This window comes from Monodelphis domestica, chromosome 5 (assembly GCF_027887165.1).
Source record: "Monodelphis domestica isolate mMonDom1 chromosome 5, mMonDom1.pri, whole genome shotgun sequence".
Classification (NCBI taxonomy): Eukaryota; Metazoa; Chordata; class Mammalia; order Didelphimorphia; family Didelphidae; genus Monodelphis; species Monodelphis domestica.
In genome coordinates, this window is record NC_077231.1 from 260,294,125 (window position 1) to 260,311,611 (window position 17,487).

Sequence of the window (17,487 nt, forward strand, 5' to 3'; positions counted from 1 at the left end):
AATGTTCAACAAATTTATTGGGATGTATAAAGTTTCTGGTTTCAAACATTACAGAACTGTTTTTATGAAATGGTAAAAATTTGGCTGCTACATCTATACAAATATTATTAATTTTGAAAAACACTCTAGATTAGGATAAGAAATTTCATTTACTTAACAACTATTAACAGATGTTATTTTATTATGATGCTTATCATTTAATAATAATAAATTATAACATAAGAAATAATGCCTACAATAGACTTTGTTCTCAAGGACTATCATTCCAACAAATCTACACTGTTAAATTAAGTTGGAGGGCTAAGTAATTGTCTAATTAAATCTAGGCAATCTAGATGCCAATTAAGGTAATTCTAGACAAGTATGATTCCTTCAAGACAAAAAAATATAGTCTTGATCCTGTTGGATGAGTTCATCATTCCCCAGGGACAAGTTAGACATTTTTTGAGGTACATTAACCTTCTAGTCACTCGAATACCAATAAATGTTAACAGATGTGGTACCCAACAGCAGCATTGAATATTCCAGTTGCCAAATTACTAATGGAAACCAGAAATCTTAGCTGTTAACAAGGGCAAAGAAGGGCTCCAGTCATCTTTCATAAGCACAGCTTTGATTTATGATGACTACCACAATCATATCCTGAAAGCCCATGCATTTATGCATTGTTTCCAGTAAACTGTCTAGTTAAGAGTATTTGTAGACACAACATTTAATTCTAGAAAATATGCAAGTTACTGAAATGGCAACTTCATATATATTATAAACTTCTAAAACACACATTAGGTATAATGACAAATACTCAATATTTTTTATTAGGAAACTTTCATGAAATGCTTTTGTATAAGTGTTTCTAGATGTTCCTTCATGACATTCACATCAGGGGCACAGACTTGATATTCTGACCCTTGTTGTTTTATTCTCCCTAACAAGCCTTCATGTGGTGGAGGTAAAGCATTGTATGAACTTAGTAAACTAAGCTGACCTGATGAAGTCTGATTTATTTCTTGAATCTTTAAAGCCTGCATGATAGCAGAAGCAAACTTGGAGTAATGGGCTGTAGAAGCCAAGATCACTGGACAAGTTTTATCTTGTACTTTATCTGCAACTACTTTAGCAACAGCAGTGTGAGGGTCTAAAATGTACCCTGAAGTATGATATGTAGAATTAATAGCAGCTAGGCAGTTCTCTTCAGAACACCAATCGGCTACAAAATCCTGCTGAAGCTTTTCAACTAGGATTTTTTCTAGCTGAAAGTGCTGCTGATTTTCTAACTGATGAAATAATTTTGACATCAACTTTCCATCTCTATCAGTCACGAAGTGTAAGTGTCGTTCCAGGTTGGAAGATTTCAGAATATCTAACGATGGAGAAAAGGTCTGTACCAGTTTCCTTTTCCTTAGATCATAGAGTCCTGTTTTTATAAAATCAGTTAAAACATGGTTTTTATTAGAAGCACAAATAAATTTCCGAATAGGGATTCCCATCATTTTGGCATATACTGCTGCTAATATGTTACCAAAGTTTCCTGTGGGAATACAGACATCTACTGGGCTTCCAAAAGAAATAGATCCCTGACTAACAAGATCAAGATATGCAGAAGCATGATAAATTATCTGGGGAAGCAATCGGCCCCAGTTTATAGAATTAGCTGAACTCAAAGTTGTTCCATATTCTATTGTCAGAAATCCAGTAAAATCAGAATCATTAAACATTTTTCTTAAAGCTGTCTGGCAAAAGTCAAAATCTGACTTAACACCAACTGCCCACCCATTTTCTCTCTGATTTCCAATTATTTGTTCTTTCTGAAAATCACTTATTCCATTTTCAGGAAAGAATGTGACCGCACCTATTCTTTGCTTATCATTGCTAGGAAGACGACTAAAACCATTTAACACAGCACTCCCTGTGTCTCCAGAAGTAGCTACAAGGACCAAATAATTACAAGTTGGAGGAATACAGTATGCAAACAGATGTGGCAGTAGTTGTAATGATAAATCTTTAAATGATCCTGTTGGTCCATGAAATAATTCCAAAATGAACTGATTGCCCCAAAGATGCCTTACAGGGGCAATTTTAGAGCAGGTAAAGTTTTCTCCATAAGCAGTTTCAATCATTTCTCCCAATCTGGAAGCAGGTATGTCAACAGGATGTATACACCTCTCCAATATTAATTGTGCTCTTTCTATATATGTTGCTCCTACCAAGCTTTTCCATTCTACAAAGTTTAATTTTGGAAATTCCTTTCGAGGAACAAAGAGTCCACCATCAGAAGCTAATCCCTCAATAACAGCTTCACTAAAGTGTTTTGAGAAAACTTTTTCTTCAGAGCCTTTGGGCTTATATCTAGTTGAAACAAATGTTTCTGAATCTACATCTTCATACCTCTTAATTGCATTGAAGACTTTATCAGCTATTACCTCTGCAGATGCTCCATCTTCACAAAATATACGAATATCATACCATTTTTTATAGAGTTGTCTCCTATACTGAAGTACTTCTTTCAGAGGCATTCCAGAGTTAGGGCCCACAATTCGATCAATCTTCGTTAAATTCAGACGATTAATTATATCTATCACAGGTACATCCAGATATACAACTATTCCATTTTTCTTCAGATAGTACATGGTAGCATCATGCAATGGATTAGACCCAGAAAGGGAAATTACAGCTCCAGATGCAACAAAGTTTAGCAGCACTTTTCCTTCCTCTTCTAAAAATTGCTCATGACCAACTTCCCTCAATTTTTCAGCCACAGTCATATTCCACGTTGTTTCAAGGATATCATCATCCACATCTATAACACCACAAGCTAGTTTCTGACCTATTATTTTGCCAACTGTTGTTTTCCCAGCACCAGGAAGTCCCATCAATAAAATATTTCTGTCTCCAAGGAGAGAGTGAGTTGAGAACCATGACTTCTTTAATTCTCTAAATGTAAAGGTTCTTGGAAGAATCAACTTTAGGTGTCTATTTGCTTTAAAATGCATAAAAGAACTACATGTCTTGGTTATTAGTTTCAAATGATGACACCGACTAATATGAAGCATTCTCTCTGCACTTGTCTGTCCAGGCCAACCTACAAATGGGCATATGCCCTTATCAAAAACAAAATGTGTTAAAAAGGACCATTAGTTACTAATAGCAGCAGTTTCAAAATCATGTCAGATTGAAGAAAATCATCATAAATGTAAATCAAACCAAATTATATAAGCTTTTCAAACTTGGGGTTTTAAATATTCTTAACAATTTCATACAATTAAATTGTTTAGATAATAAGCAGTAAATTTTTAGAAAGTATATTTTACCTTTAAGATGCATAACTGAAAATATTTTATACAGAATATTTCAGTTTGTGAGCTATATGCTAGCAAAGAATATTTTGTTTGCATCCTTACTTGAATATTCCTGAATTATCTGCAATTAGGACACACATGATATAATATAGTGATAACATTCTCATTACTTATAATACACAAAAACTGAAGTGTACTCCTTAAACCAACCAATATTCCTTTTGTTAACATTAGCTCCAAGTCAACTATAGCCAGCATCCTTGATTTTCTCTGATCAAGTTAAAAGCAAATGCCAACTATAAGAAAGCATTTCTTTAAATGTAAATTTCAATTGAAAATGAGTTTCTTAAAAGAAAATTTATAAATTCTAATATCAGGTCCAAATAATTTAATAACTTTATTTTTAATCAGGGCCTAATAAATATTCTATTTTTCCCTCATTTTTCTTTTGAAGTCACAGTCACGAGCAGGTATTCTCTCACCAACTAAAAAGAGTGATTGATTTGAAAAGAAGAAATCTATTTCCTTATAGAAATATACTATAAATATAGTAGTTACTATAATTTGGAGACAGTGCTAATGTATCAGAAAATGACATTATTTTATAACATTCTTATCCTACACTTGCTTGACAAATGCAATAAAAAGAAAAAAAAAGACCCAGAATCAAATACAGTCACTGTTTATTACTATATTAAGTTTAGACCTTTTTTAATATGTAAAAAGAAGGGGTTCTATTGCATGATCTCTAACATTCCTTCTAATTCTAAGCCTATATAAGGCAAAAAAAAATTAATTCTTTGCTCAAATTTTATTCAGAAATATATTTTAATACTTTATTTGTAAGTAAAATATAAAAGAAGGCATATATTTTTAAATCCCTTTTTCAAAATATACATAAGTTTTTTAAAAAAAAACCTAACCCCTACATAGCTTAAGTTTTAGTATTTCATGTTTTCATATTTTTCATGTTATTCATATTAAATGTATTCAACATTGAATAAAACCCTCAAAAGAAAGGAAACACAATGTTTAATTTTATGATTATAACAAAAAAAAACATAAATTAGTGATAAATGCCTATAATAATGTTATCTCTGCTGTGAAAACCATCTTTTATTTAGGTTACTCCAAATTACTATGGAGGGAAATATAGGAACAAGTCAAATCCCAAACCTTCTCCAAAGTACTAACTTTGGAGTTAATCAAAATGTTTAAACATCCGTTTAATGACAGAGAACAAAGTTTTCCAGGCAACAGTTGTTCTGGGACTCAGATGTAACCCATAATTCCCCATTCTTTTTAGGAGACCAATTACCCTTTGGTAAAAGTCTCATCAACAATGCAATAATGTTGTCAGTATTTTAGAAACGATTTCAACTAAAAGTAGTGATCATAGGTACTTATGCTGTCAGGCAAAAGTTAACTTGCACAGTTGTTTTAATGGTTTGGGTTTTTTTTTTCCTTCATAACAGAAACTAGAATTCAACCAAAGTATGTTAAGGTGAGACATTATTTTAACATGTTCTAAAAACAATTTGCAAGTTTTCTCCTTTATTTCCCATTTACTGATATAGACAAAATCTTAGTCATGATTTCAATAATACAACAGACCAAAATTTCATTAGTGAGGGTATTTGTTCCACTAAATCACACCATGACCCTTTACAATGGTCTTTAAAATATATGACCAAAATATTCACTATCCTACAGACAAGCCAATGATGAGTCTCTCTGAACTTAGTGAGGTGGGTTCCTAGATAACAGGTATGTAGTCCATCATTGGGTTTGTAATTAAAGCCCTTTCAACTTGGTGGGGACAAATATACACAAATTCTACTAAATAGGACCTTTAAGAATTCCCATAATGGGGGGCAGCTGGGTGGCTCAGTGGATTGAGAGCCAGGCCTAGAGATTGGAGGTCCTAAGTTCAAATCTGGCCTTATATACTTCCCAGCTATGTGACCCTAGGCAAGTGACTTAACCCCCATTGCCTAGCCCTTAACACTCTTCTGCCTTGGAGCCAGTCCACAGTATTGACTCCAAGACTAAAGGTAAGGGTTTAAAAAAAAAAAAGGATTCCCTTAATGTTCTAATAAGGTATGCGAAGATGAATTAGCAGAAGGCTCACTAACATAAATATATATGAATAACTATAAGCTATCTTTTAATTTAACTTACAAATAAGTTAATAGGGCAAGCAGGAATTCATTCCTCGGTGACTTTTCTTCAAATGGTAGGTAATATACTTCACTTCCACCAATCAATCTGTACACATAAAAAAGGCAGGAACAGATATTAAATGAACTGTGTTCCTTTCAAAGTCAAGGCGATCTTTCTGTATAAGCTTGATTGTTCAAAGCAGAAATACATTAAAATTAATCAAAGTTGACAGTATAAGGCTGTAACGTTTTCAAGATATTCTACAAAGTCTACTTTAAATCGTAAAAATTGAGCCATAAAACGAAAATGTTAAATTTACCTGTTTCTATTTCTACCTAATTCCATCCTATTAAAAAAAAACTAAGACATAAATTCTATATGTTCAAACAGTCAAAAAAAAGTTATAAGGTGATCAGGTTTTGCCACATAAAAATGAAAATGTCGCATAAGTGTCAATGTATAGAAGAAACCCCTACTTCAATAAATATTGAAACTCAGCACTGTTGGCATGAGATGAGAAATATGGTAACTCCCACGTGTACCAAAAAGTTTTTAAATTTGACTTTTACTGATTGATAAAATAGCCAACACTCTAAAATTAGTCTGCTATTCATTTGAGTGTCTAAATAAATCATACTCTCTCTTGAGTCATTAGTTTTCTTGCCTGTAAAAAGTAATTTTAATATATGAACTCTAAGGATCCTTTCAAATTAAAGGCTTTATGAAAATTTGACCCTTTTTTTAAACCATCTTATCAATTTAACCAAAGTAATCCATTGTAAAGATAACTGAAATGAGTATTTCAACAAAGATGTACAGGCCTTTAGCCTATAAATCTACAGGTATCTAACTATTACACTACTTTAATAAATTTTTGTAATTTTATGAATTCACAAAAGACTTATAAATCTTAGATGAGTTCTAAAAGTTAAAAAGGAAAAAGACAAAATTTGTTTACAATTATGGTTATTATTGGATCAATGTAGTAATTCATCAATATTATTTCACAAACCATTATAACAACATCCTATGAATGCTACTTTATTTGAAAGACAATAAAAAATTAAGACGTGCAAATTTTCCTTTATTAATGTTGGTTGTAAACTGATTTTGCAGTGTGAATTCAATTTGCTTTACTAAAATCAAAAGCAAGAAAAGGGAAATAACTATACATTTTTATTTAAGAGAAAAAATATTAAGACATATAGAGTCCAAGAAATTTTAAAACCTTGTTTATTAATTAGAGTCCAAGATCTATTCCATCTTATTCTGTTTTTCTCTTAGTGTCATGGTCACGAACAAGTAATATTACTTAAGCAAAATGGTCATATATCTGACAACAGGTATTCTGTAGTAAATGCTTTACAAGTGATTGATGAATGTCATCTGAATGAAAAAATTACTATGAAGTGAGCATTACTTTTATTTGGAGAGTGCTAAAATATCTTAAAGTGCTAATTTTCCTCTATTTTTAGTGTTCCTTATCCTATATTTTTGCTTCTCCGGTCTTGCACAATCAGAAGAACTTGAGAACTAATCTTCTCACTGCTTTTTACTAATATGATTTTGAGCAAATCATCAACTTTGTTATTTCCACATATAAAATGAAGGGGTTAAACTGCACTGACACCTCGAAACCCTTCTAACTCTGTAGCTATAGAGCCAATGAAGTGAAGTCCTTAACAGACATTTAATGTTTTCCAACTTCTCTACTTCAATGGAACCATATCCTCTATGTGGAGACTTCTTCAAATAATACAAAAATCATAAAGTATAACTCCTCATTCTCAGACATTCTCCTGCACTTTCTCCCATAATTCTTCCAAACAGCTCTTCAATATGCTAAGGGCTGACTTTTATCTTTTATCATTTTGTGATTACAAATACTACACTCTGTAGGTTATGTTATCCTTAAATCAATATGAGACCAGCCTATTTCCTTTTCTTTTTTATCCTATTTCTTATAGACAAGTCATCACTGGCAATAAGAAAAGTCACCACATGCCTTCTTTGGTAATTATTACATCTTGTGATTCATAGTCATATAGACCAAATGGAGAATATTGGTGTTAAAGAACTTCATGATTTTCTACACAATCAGTTTTTTGTTCTTTGTATGCTGAAATGTTTTGTTTTTGTTGATGACTCAAGTTCATAATAAAAAGGAAAAATTTTAATAGAATGTTGTTTAAAAAATGAATATCAAGAAATTGAATGTACCACTAAAATTGAAACGCAATTTCCCAAATGTTATTTATCCTGCTGTCCTCTCAATTCAATATACAGTTCACTGTTTACTTGCAGCATCCACTCAATTGATAGTAAGCATTTACTAAGTACTTACTACATAGTCAGGTACTAAACTAAAAACTGGGGATGACAAAGTGAAAACAGTCCCTAACAGTCTCTCAAGGACTGAAATTCTTGCTTGTCAGCTCTGGAAGGTGGGGAGAGGGAAGAAGGGAGAGAAAGAAAATTAATCATGTTAATATGGAAAAATATTTAAAATTAAATTTTTTTAAAAGGGAAAGAATTGTATTGGCCCAGTTGGAAGTGTTGAGGACCAACAGGAAAACAGGTAGGAGAGAAGGGGTTTCTTACTGTACACATATTCCCAATTGGACTAATGACTTCAAAGCTTTCAGCCCAGAGTTGTAAGTTATCCTAATCACATGAGTTTTCCTTCTCCATTTGCTTCCCTTTCAGGTTTGTCTAAAACTGTTCCTTTTCTTCACATGGATACTGCATGCATTAGTGAGAGAATGTAATCTAGGTTTATGCATAATATAGTCATCATTAGTGCATTTGCTTTAATAAATGAGTACTTGTAGTGTTAAAAAAAAAGTACTGAAATTCTAAGGAGAGAGGAGGAAGAGAGAGAGACATGGAGAGACAAAGGGAGAGGGATAAAGAGACAGACAGACAGACAGAAGGTAATTTTGAGAAAAGAAAGCACTAGTAGCAAGGAGAACCAGGAAAAGCTTCAGGCCCACAATATTTTAGCAAATTACTTTGAAGCCAAGAACCCTAAGAGGCAACAATGAAGAAGAGCATTCCATGCAATATGCTAGTCAGTACAAAAGCTCTGTCTAAAAGACAGGCGACATAACATTGCATGTGAGGAACAAGCAAAAAGGGCTAGATTATATACAGATTAGAGAGGATATTAAAGGTGAAGGACTCAGGTTATGAAGAGTCCTAAATGTTAAATAGAAACTTGCATTTGATCCTATAAGTAATAATGGAGTTTACTGGTCACGTGGTTTAGGAAGGTCATTTTCGCAGCATTGTAGGTAGGGGGAGACTTAAGGCAGGAAGACCAGTCAAGAGCCCATTGGTAATAACCATACTTATGGACCAACTCAGTAAGCTGCCTTCCCATCCCAACTGAATGTTATCATTTGGACAATGTTACACTGTCTCTCCACTGAGACTCTGTTGTATTACGGGACTTTATGCAATTCTAATCATGCCATTTCCTAACAGTCAAGATTTTGCCATCCAAGGGCAATTTCACACTGGACATCACTCATTGTATACCTGACACTCAGTAATCAGAGGAGTATTGACAGCTACCTTGGATGTTGCACTTTGAAATAGCACATAGACACAGCTTTGAAGTTTACAACACAATTTATGTACACTATCTGGTCCAAGAAAACACTGTGAGGTCAGTTCTCTTAAGTTGGGACTGATGCCATTTTAAAGTGAGAGAAATAAGGGACATACTTAAAGCTGTTGAGCTAGAAAGGGCTGGAGGAGATATTCAAACCCAGATTTCTCCTATAGCCAAGACTAGCACTTCTACTAGATCATGAACTTCTCATGGCATATGAGCTTTCTGGTCAAGCTTTTAAGGGGGAGCTTTTGGTCTGTCAATTTCTTAATAGTCAAGAAAGAAAAGAGTCAATTCTGCTGTGAAGACTGGATTGGCCATTGAAAAATCACTTGCAAAAGACCATCTTTTCTCTTACATTTTCATCAATTACATTTGATATCACTTTCTCACAATGTTTCATAGGTTAAGTAGGCACATGAGGTGGGCATAACTGTAGTCTATTCATAAAAGTAGCATTCATATTTTTCTTGATCAGAATCTTCTCTTCTTTCAGATATCTTAAAAATCGATCCCTTAATACATTCAAAATTGTTTCACTTCAAGCATGACATAGTGGATGATGCTGAGCTAGAATCTTGAAAACCTGAAACTTAATCCTATTTCTGACAAATTATGTACTCAAACAGGTTCCTTAATCTCTCAGCTTTAATACCTATATTATCTACCTCACAAGAGTCCTTTTAAGGCTCATCCCTCAAGACCCAAACTATTGATGATGAACCTCTGACTTCTCTTAAAAACTGAAAATATACTCAAATATACTTATCTTTGTGATTTTTTCATTATCTCTTCTTTAATTATAGATTAATATTACAGAGTTCTAATTTACCTACACACCACTTTAAAGGTTGAGGCAAAATAGAGGACTAGAAGAAAATAAGAGAATACATAAGAGAAGGGATATTAAAGCTGATCTAGTCCAATTCTCTCATTTTGCAGAAATGTTAGCAGACTCTGAGAAATGCTTAGGCTTCCTCAAGGGCAAATAACAATAGCAAAATTAGGCCTAGAAAATGTCTCACAATTCTCTAACCAAGGTCCTTTATGAATTATCTCAATAATAAAGTGGAACTCACACTGGGCTACAGATAAAAATCCTGTATTACTTCCCCATATGTATACAAATTATTCTAGATCCAGTGTTCTGTATATATAATATCAGACCACATTTTATTTTACTACAAAGCAACCAAAATCAAAGAATTCCAAAGAATCCAAATGTACCATTAAAGTATCTATCAAGTTACATATTCATCGTCTTTCCTATGCATATTAATTTAGTTTATCAAGAAGCATATTGATTTAAATGATCAATAAACTCCTCCCAAAAAGCAAAGCAAGTATAATTCCAAAAAATATTTTAAATGGCCTAAGATTTTTATCTATCATAATTAAACCAATTACCCAATTTTAGAAACTTCAGGTATTCTAATCAAAATACTTTCATGTCTATCAATATAAAATCTTTGCTTTTATCTATTCTTCTAAAACAAGAGTTCTTAACCATTTTTGTGTGTTATAGATCCTTCCGGCAGTTTGATGAAGCCTGTGGACTCCTCCTTTAAAAAAAATGTATAACTGAAGGAAATGCTAAATTTAACTTAGAGAAAAAGAAATATGTTTTTCTATATCCTAGTTCACAGATCCCATGAAACCTATCCATAGTTTTCTACAGGGGCAATGGATACCGGGTTAAGAACCCCTGTTCTAAAACATTAACACATGTATGCATATGTGGTGTGTAAAGTGTGGGGGAATATGTGTATTGGGGGAGGGGTGTCTCTGCCTATGTGCTAAAGCTGAAAAAAACTTTCCTAACACTAAAAATCTTAATTGGCCCAAAAAAGTACAGTTATGCCATTCTAATCATGCCTTTCATTTTGAACCAGATAACAAAGTATACTGTCTAAAACTGAAATAATCCCCTAAGCAAAAAGGCAAAAACAGACAAGAAATTTTAACAGGCTCAAAGAAAACTAATTTTCTCTTCCTTCTTCCTATGTTAGGTTACATTACATATTTCATTGTAATGTCAGAATTTCTAAGCTACTACCATAAAATCTCTAGGAGAATTATGAGAGATCGCTTTCAGTAAGACTCTGGATCAGAGAGAGGTTTAGAGGTAGTGCCAGATTTTTACTTTTTTTTAAGTTTTTTTTAAATTAATTTGTTGGTTACATTGTAATTCCCAGGTATCTTCCTCCCTTTCCTTCCTTCCCTTACTGCACTAGAGAAGGCATCATTTGACTTAAAAAACATATGTATATATAAACTATATTTTTTTCTTTTTCTGTTTATCAATTCTTTCTCTGGAGGAAGACATTCAGAAAGCTATTCTTCAAATGCTAATTCTGGAGCTAGATATTTTGATCTCTTGATTCTACTTGTTTCACTTTTCATAATTTCATGCAGATACTTCCATTTAAAAAATAACTTACTCGTCACTTCTTATAGCATAATAGTATTCCATTGCCACTATAACTTGTTCAGCCATGTCCCAATTGATGGGCATCCCCTCTATTTCTAGATCTTTTCCACCACAAAGAGAACTGCTATCAATATTTTTGAGCATATAAATTCTTTTCCTTTTTCCTTGATCACCTAGAGGAAAAGACCCACAAGTGATATTGCTGGGTCTAAGGATATATATGGTTTTATAACTCTGTGAAGAATGCCAGATCATTAGGGAAGAAAAGGATTTCAGGAATTGTAGGTGTGAAGGTAACAGATGGAGGGCAATTTGTATGAATGTATTAAAGTGGGAGAGTATAAAATACGGAAACAGAGAATCCATAGAATCACAGATCATATAAGCTCCTTCCTTCCTTTTACAAATAAGGAAACAAGACCAGAGAAAGGAGTTAAATGAACAGTGGTAGTAAATTCAACTTTTTTAGAACATAGTGGGCCTGAAGGGGTGATATTATGAAATAAAATTTGGCAGGTAGACTGGATCCAGATTATGAAAATCCTTAAACAACTGGATTATGAAATTTTTTTTGTATCACTCTATGTGATCCACTTATTTTTGTGTAGGGTGAACTATGTAGTAAACCTCTGCATTGAAAAGTTGGGTTTTGTTGTTTTCTTGACAGATGAGTAAAATTTAGAATGGAAAAGAAAAGACTTGAGAAAGGGTTTGGGAACTACTTTAATGATCCAGGTATGAAGTAATTTTAAGAGCCTAAATATTTTAACCATTTTCTGCTTTTAGAGGTATTAACAGTTGTTTGGTGGGGTCAGCATTATAATAACTCTTTCCATCTATGTCAGTGCTATCCTTCAAAGAGGATACCACTAACCTATATTTCTAGGACACACACATTTTAATTCTTCTAATAGTGATGATTGGTTTTTATGGAGCAACCTATATTTAGCCACTCAACCTTCTTATAAGAAAGTACAGGACTTGATAACATAGTAGAAGGGATGAAATAAATGATTTTATTAATAATTCCACTGAACTCCAAAAGGCTGTATTAAGCCTCATTATCTCTTCAGAAAGACATTAACTACTGAACTATTTTATTTGCATCTATGTCCCCAACACCTAACATATTACCTTACCCACAGTTGCTTAAAATTGTTCAATCAATGAGTATTTTATAAAGTACCTCCTTTATGAATGGCACCATGTTAAGTGCTAGGGTACAAAGGCAAAAGTGTAATAGTACCTACTCTCAAGAAGCTTACATTCTGACAAGTAATATGTATATATTAAAAAGTATATAAATGCATATATTTTTTAATCCTTACCTTCCATCAATCAATATTGGGCACTGGTTCAAAGTAAAGGGTGGGGGTAAGGGCTGAACAATGTGGGTTAAGTGACTTACCCAGGTTCACAGTGCTAGGAAGAGTCTGAGATCAAATTTGAAACCAGAACCTCCTGTCTCTGAGTCTGGATCTCAATCCACTGAGCCACCCTGAGCACATGTATTTTTAAAATGATAGTTTTGAAAGAGAGGGATCAAAAAAGTCTTCACCTAGAAAACATGATCATGAAGCAGAGCTGTAAAGAAAAGCAGGAATTCCAAGAGGCAAAGGCAAGAAAGAAGGACATTTCAAACATGGAAGATAATTACTGCAAAGGTAAAGACAGAAAATAGAGCATTATATGTGAGGAATAGTGAAAAGGTCAGTGTGGCCAACCTGAAGGCTGTATAATGAGGAGTAAAGCATAAGACTAGAAAACTAAAAAAGAGATAGGATGTAAAAAGCTTTAAATATCAGAGGAATTTATATTTGATCCCACAGAGACCGGACGAAGTAGGGGAGTAACAGGGTTAGAACTGTACTTTTAGAAAATCACTCTGGCAGCTGTGTAGAACACATTTTAGAGTAAGAAGTCTTCAGTCAAGGAGACAAACTGGGAGGTTAATTGCAACTATCCAGAATAGAGGTCATTACAGGCCTGAACTAGTGGAATAACAGTGTAACAAGAAAGAGTAGAAACACATTCATCAGATGCTAGAAAGACAGAAATGGCAAGACTTGGCAAACAATGTAATACATGTGGTGAGACTGAGAAAGAATTACACAACACTGTAAACTTCATAGTAAGTAGAAAGATGGTGGTACCATAAAAACCAATAAGAAAGAAGAAAGAGTGTTGAGTTTGGGGGAAAGATAATGATTTCAATTTAGATCATACTGAGTCTAAGGTCCCCTTAGAACAGAAGTGTCAAATTTAACTAGCAAAACTCACAAGTGACACCAAGTCAGACTAAAATGTAATTCGGATAAATTTAACAAAAAAAATAAAATGCAAAAATACATGTGTGTTTTTAAGTCAATATGAAACCCATTTCTGTTGTTTTACACCACTGCCTTAAAATATCCAATTCAAAACATCCATCAGTGAGTTGGTAATGTGGGATTAATGCACAAGAGAGAGGATTGGGCTGGCTAAATAAATTTGGAAGTTGAGGCAGCTAAGTGGCTCAATTTATAGAGAGGCAGATCTAGAGCCAAGAGGTCTTGGGTTTAAATCTGGCCTGTCACTTCCTAGCTGTGTGAGTCTAGGCAAATCATTTAACCTCAATTGCATAGTCCATACTTCTACCTTGGAAGAAGGTATGGTTTAAAAAAAAAAAGACCTGGGAATAATAACTGAATCCATGGAGACTGAAAAAGTCACCAATAAGAAAAAAATGGGTCCAGGACAGAGCCCTGTAGTATAACTACAGTTAGTATAATCACATCAATGTAGATGATAATCTAATAAATAAGACTGAGGAGACACCAAACAGGCAGCAGAACCAGGAGAGAGCAGTGTCAGGAAAACGCAGAGTAGAAAACATCCAAAGAAAAATAGTAGTCAACAGAGTCAAAAGTTAGAGAAATCGAAGTGGGAGAACAGGGGCAGCTGGGTGGCTTAGTGGATTGAGAATCAGGCCCAGAGATGGGAGGTCCTGGGTTCAAATCTGGCCTCAGACACTTCCTAGCTGTGTGACCCCCCACTGCCTAGCCCTTACCATTCTTCTGCCTTAGAACCAATGCATAGTATTGATTCTAAGACAGAAGGTAAGGGTTTAAAAAAAAAGTGGGAAAACAGAAATGAGTCCAATAGATTTAGGCATTAAATGACTATTGTTGAACTTCTGTAACAATTGTTCTTGTTCTCAATTAGAGCCTAAAAACCACTGATAGTAAAGAAGGATCCTTAAAATAGCAAAAACACAACCCTGGAGATGAAATTCAAAAATACTAAATAAATAAAAAAGAGTTAAGGGTATTAATATTCTGACTTTTTTATAACTGTAAACCAAAAAAAAACTATAGCTAAAAAGCACTGGAGAGAGTTACTATGGTAACACTTCTGAAATAATACTCTAGACCAAGAAATCTTAGCCTTTTTGTGCCAGGAACCCTTCAAGAATAATGCTTTTAAATACATAAAATAAAATATATGGCATTACCAAGTAAAAAAATGATACTAAAATAGCTATCAAAATATTTTTAAAAACAGATTCACAAGTGCCAGATAAAAAAAGATGTCTTTACGTTATCCTACAATCCCCAATTTCTCTCCTATGATCTAAAATGCTGAGTAACATAGTAAGACAACATCAAGAATTGTATGTTACCAATATGAGATACTCGCTTTATTACTAAGGGGATATTAAATCAATTATATGCATAAATGATTATATATATATATATGGAGATGGGGAAAAGAAGCATGAAGGGAAAGGGAAAGAAAGGGAAAGGAGATATGGGGGGAGGGGACAGGGAACAGGAAGCTGATGAGAACCTGAATTACTGCAAATTAATTTATTTGGCCTCCTTGTTTCTAATCTCTCCTCTATTCAAACCATCCTTCACACAGTTCCCAAACTGATGTTCCTGACACACTGGCCACCTCACTTTCCTGTTGAAGATCCAGTGGCTCTCTGTTTCTAAAAGGCTTATAATTTAAAGTCCTTCCTAATATGGCTCCAACCTCACTCTCCAAACAGATTTCATATTACTCCCTGCCACAGATTCATTTCATTTAATCTGGCATGCTGTCTCCCACTTACAATATTCCACCCCTGCTTCTTGCCTTTGAACAGCAGGTCTTCCATGCCTGAAATACTCTCCTCCTCTCTGCCTTTAGAATCCCTTTAAGATTAACCTAAGGTGTCATCTCCTGCTGTTTAGTTGTGTCTGACTCTTCAAGAACTCATGTGGAGTTTTCCTACAAAAATATTAGAGTGCTTAGCTATTTCCTTCTCCAGCTCATTTTACAGATGAGGAACTGAGGCAAACAGGGTTAAGTGACTTATCCCAGGGTCACATTGCTGAGTGTCAGAGACAGATTGGAACTCAGGTTTTCCTGACTCCAGGCAGGGTGCTCTTCACCACCTAGCTGCCCATACTCTCCAACTTAAAACCTTTCATCTGTTATTGTATTACATTTGTACTACTCAAAATTACCTTGTATTTTGCTCAAAGGTTAGAAGCTTGTATCCACAGAGGAGAATGTAAGCTCCTTGAGGGCAGGGACTGTTCTTGATTTTATGTCTTCAGCACTCAGTATAGGACATGGGACATGTACATATTAGATGCTTAATAAATGCTTGTTTAATAAAATTTCTACTTTTAAGTTAAAATTATTCTCATTTAAAAGTCCAAATCAACTGACATGAGACAATCACAATTTTTAAAATGTTTTGCAAATAAAGACCATGTAACACTTATACTTGCCGATATTTTCAACACTTTTAACTGATCTTTTGACAGTAACATCCAGTAACAATTTTTCTATAATGTTTATTGTAACAAATTTCAAGATAAAGAGTAAACTATTTTAAAATGTAGATTTGTTGATTAAGTTTTCAATACTGACAACTAGTAAATTAAAAAGAATTGCTTAAGTGCTAAGATTATTGCAAATTAAATTAGAGAGGCAGTGTGGCTCCATGGGTCTCAAGTTCTGCCCTTGAAATGTATGTCTATGTGACCCCAAGCAAGTCACTTATCCTTTCCATTCACCAAGGCTCTGAGACTAGAACATATAGTACAAGCTAATAATTTGCTTAGAGGGAATTTCCTCACAATAGTTTTCTATATCTATAAAATGAAAAATCTAGGCACTCCTTTGCCACAAATTAATTGAGTTATTGGTCCAATTAATCCAACCTGATCCAATTATCAAGTCTAAGGAAAACCTTTTTGAGGACTAATTAATTCTAATTTTTAAATTACTTGGCAATTTTTGAAAAATCAGGAGGAAGCACTTATTTATTCTATCCTATAATTAAATAATAGCTGGCTTTTATCTACTACTTTAAAACTACTTGACATACATTATTTCATTTGAACCTCACAACAGTTGAAGTACAACAGGTATGGTTATCCCCATTTTACAGATGGAGGAACTTGGGCTGAGAAGGGTTACATGACTTGCCCATGTATACACAGCTATTTTAGTGTTAGAAGCAGGATTTGAACCCAGGTTTCTTTTGACTCCAAGCTCAGAGGTCTTTCCACTACACCATTCTGTATCTCAGGAGAGAGAAAAAAAATTAGTTGCTTAACACAATATATTTGTTTAAAACATTTAAAGCACATGCTTATTTTGCTAAAATATTATGTTTGCATTTAGAAAAATATAGAAAATTCCAAAACTTCAAAATGATAATAGCCAGCTAGCATTTATATAGGACTTTAAGGTCTGCAAAGTGGTTTACAAATATTATCCCATCTGGAGGTGGGGGGAGGGGAGGAGAGATTAGGAATTTAAAAGATTACTCTGTTATAAAAATTAATAATATGGAAATAAGTATTCAAGTAATAACACATGTATAACAGTAGAATTGCTTGTCAGTTCTGAGAGGGGGTGAATGAGGGGAGGGAGAGAAAATGAATGATGTAACCATGGAAAAATAGTTTAAAATTAAAAGCATCCCTTTTATCTTATAA

General features: G+C 33.8%; 1 protein-coding gene across 13 annotated transcripts in view; it reads right to left on the reverse strand.

The window, feature by feature from the left end:
* THNSL1 (threonine synthase like 1) overlaps positions 1-17,487 on the reverse strand; it is a 20,541-nt gene continuing 3,054 nt past the window's right edge. For 7 of the 13 annotated variants that reach the window (XM_007504860.3, XM_007504862.3, XM_007504857.3 and 4 more), the window contains 2 exons: positions 5,478-5,564; positions 1-3,098 (listed from right to left, as the gene is read on the reverse strand). In XM_007504860.3, the coding sequence (XP_007504922.1) occupies positions 816-3,050 (2,235 nt within the window). In that variant the 5' untranslated portion in view covers positions 3,051-3,098; positions 5,478-5,564 and the 3' untranslated portion in view covers positions 1-815. Of the gene's footprint in view, positions 3,099-5,477; positions 5,565-12,914; positions 13,065-15,999; positions 16,095-16,871; positions 17,065-17,487 lie in introns of all 13 variants that reach the window. The other 6 variants (XM_056800086.1, XM_056800088.1, XM_056800087.1 and 3 more) reach the window with 3 other exon arrangements.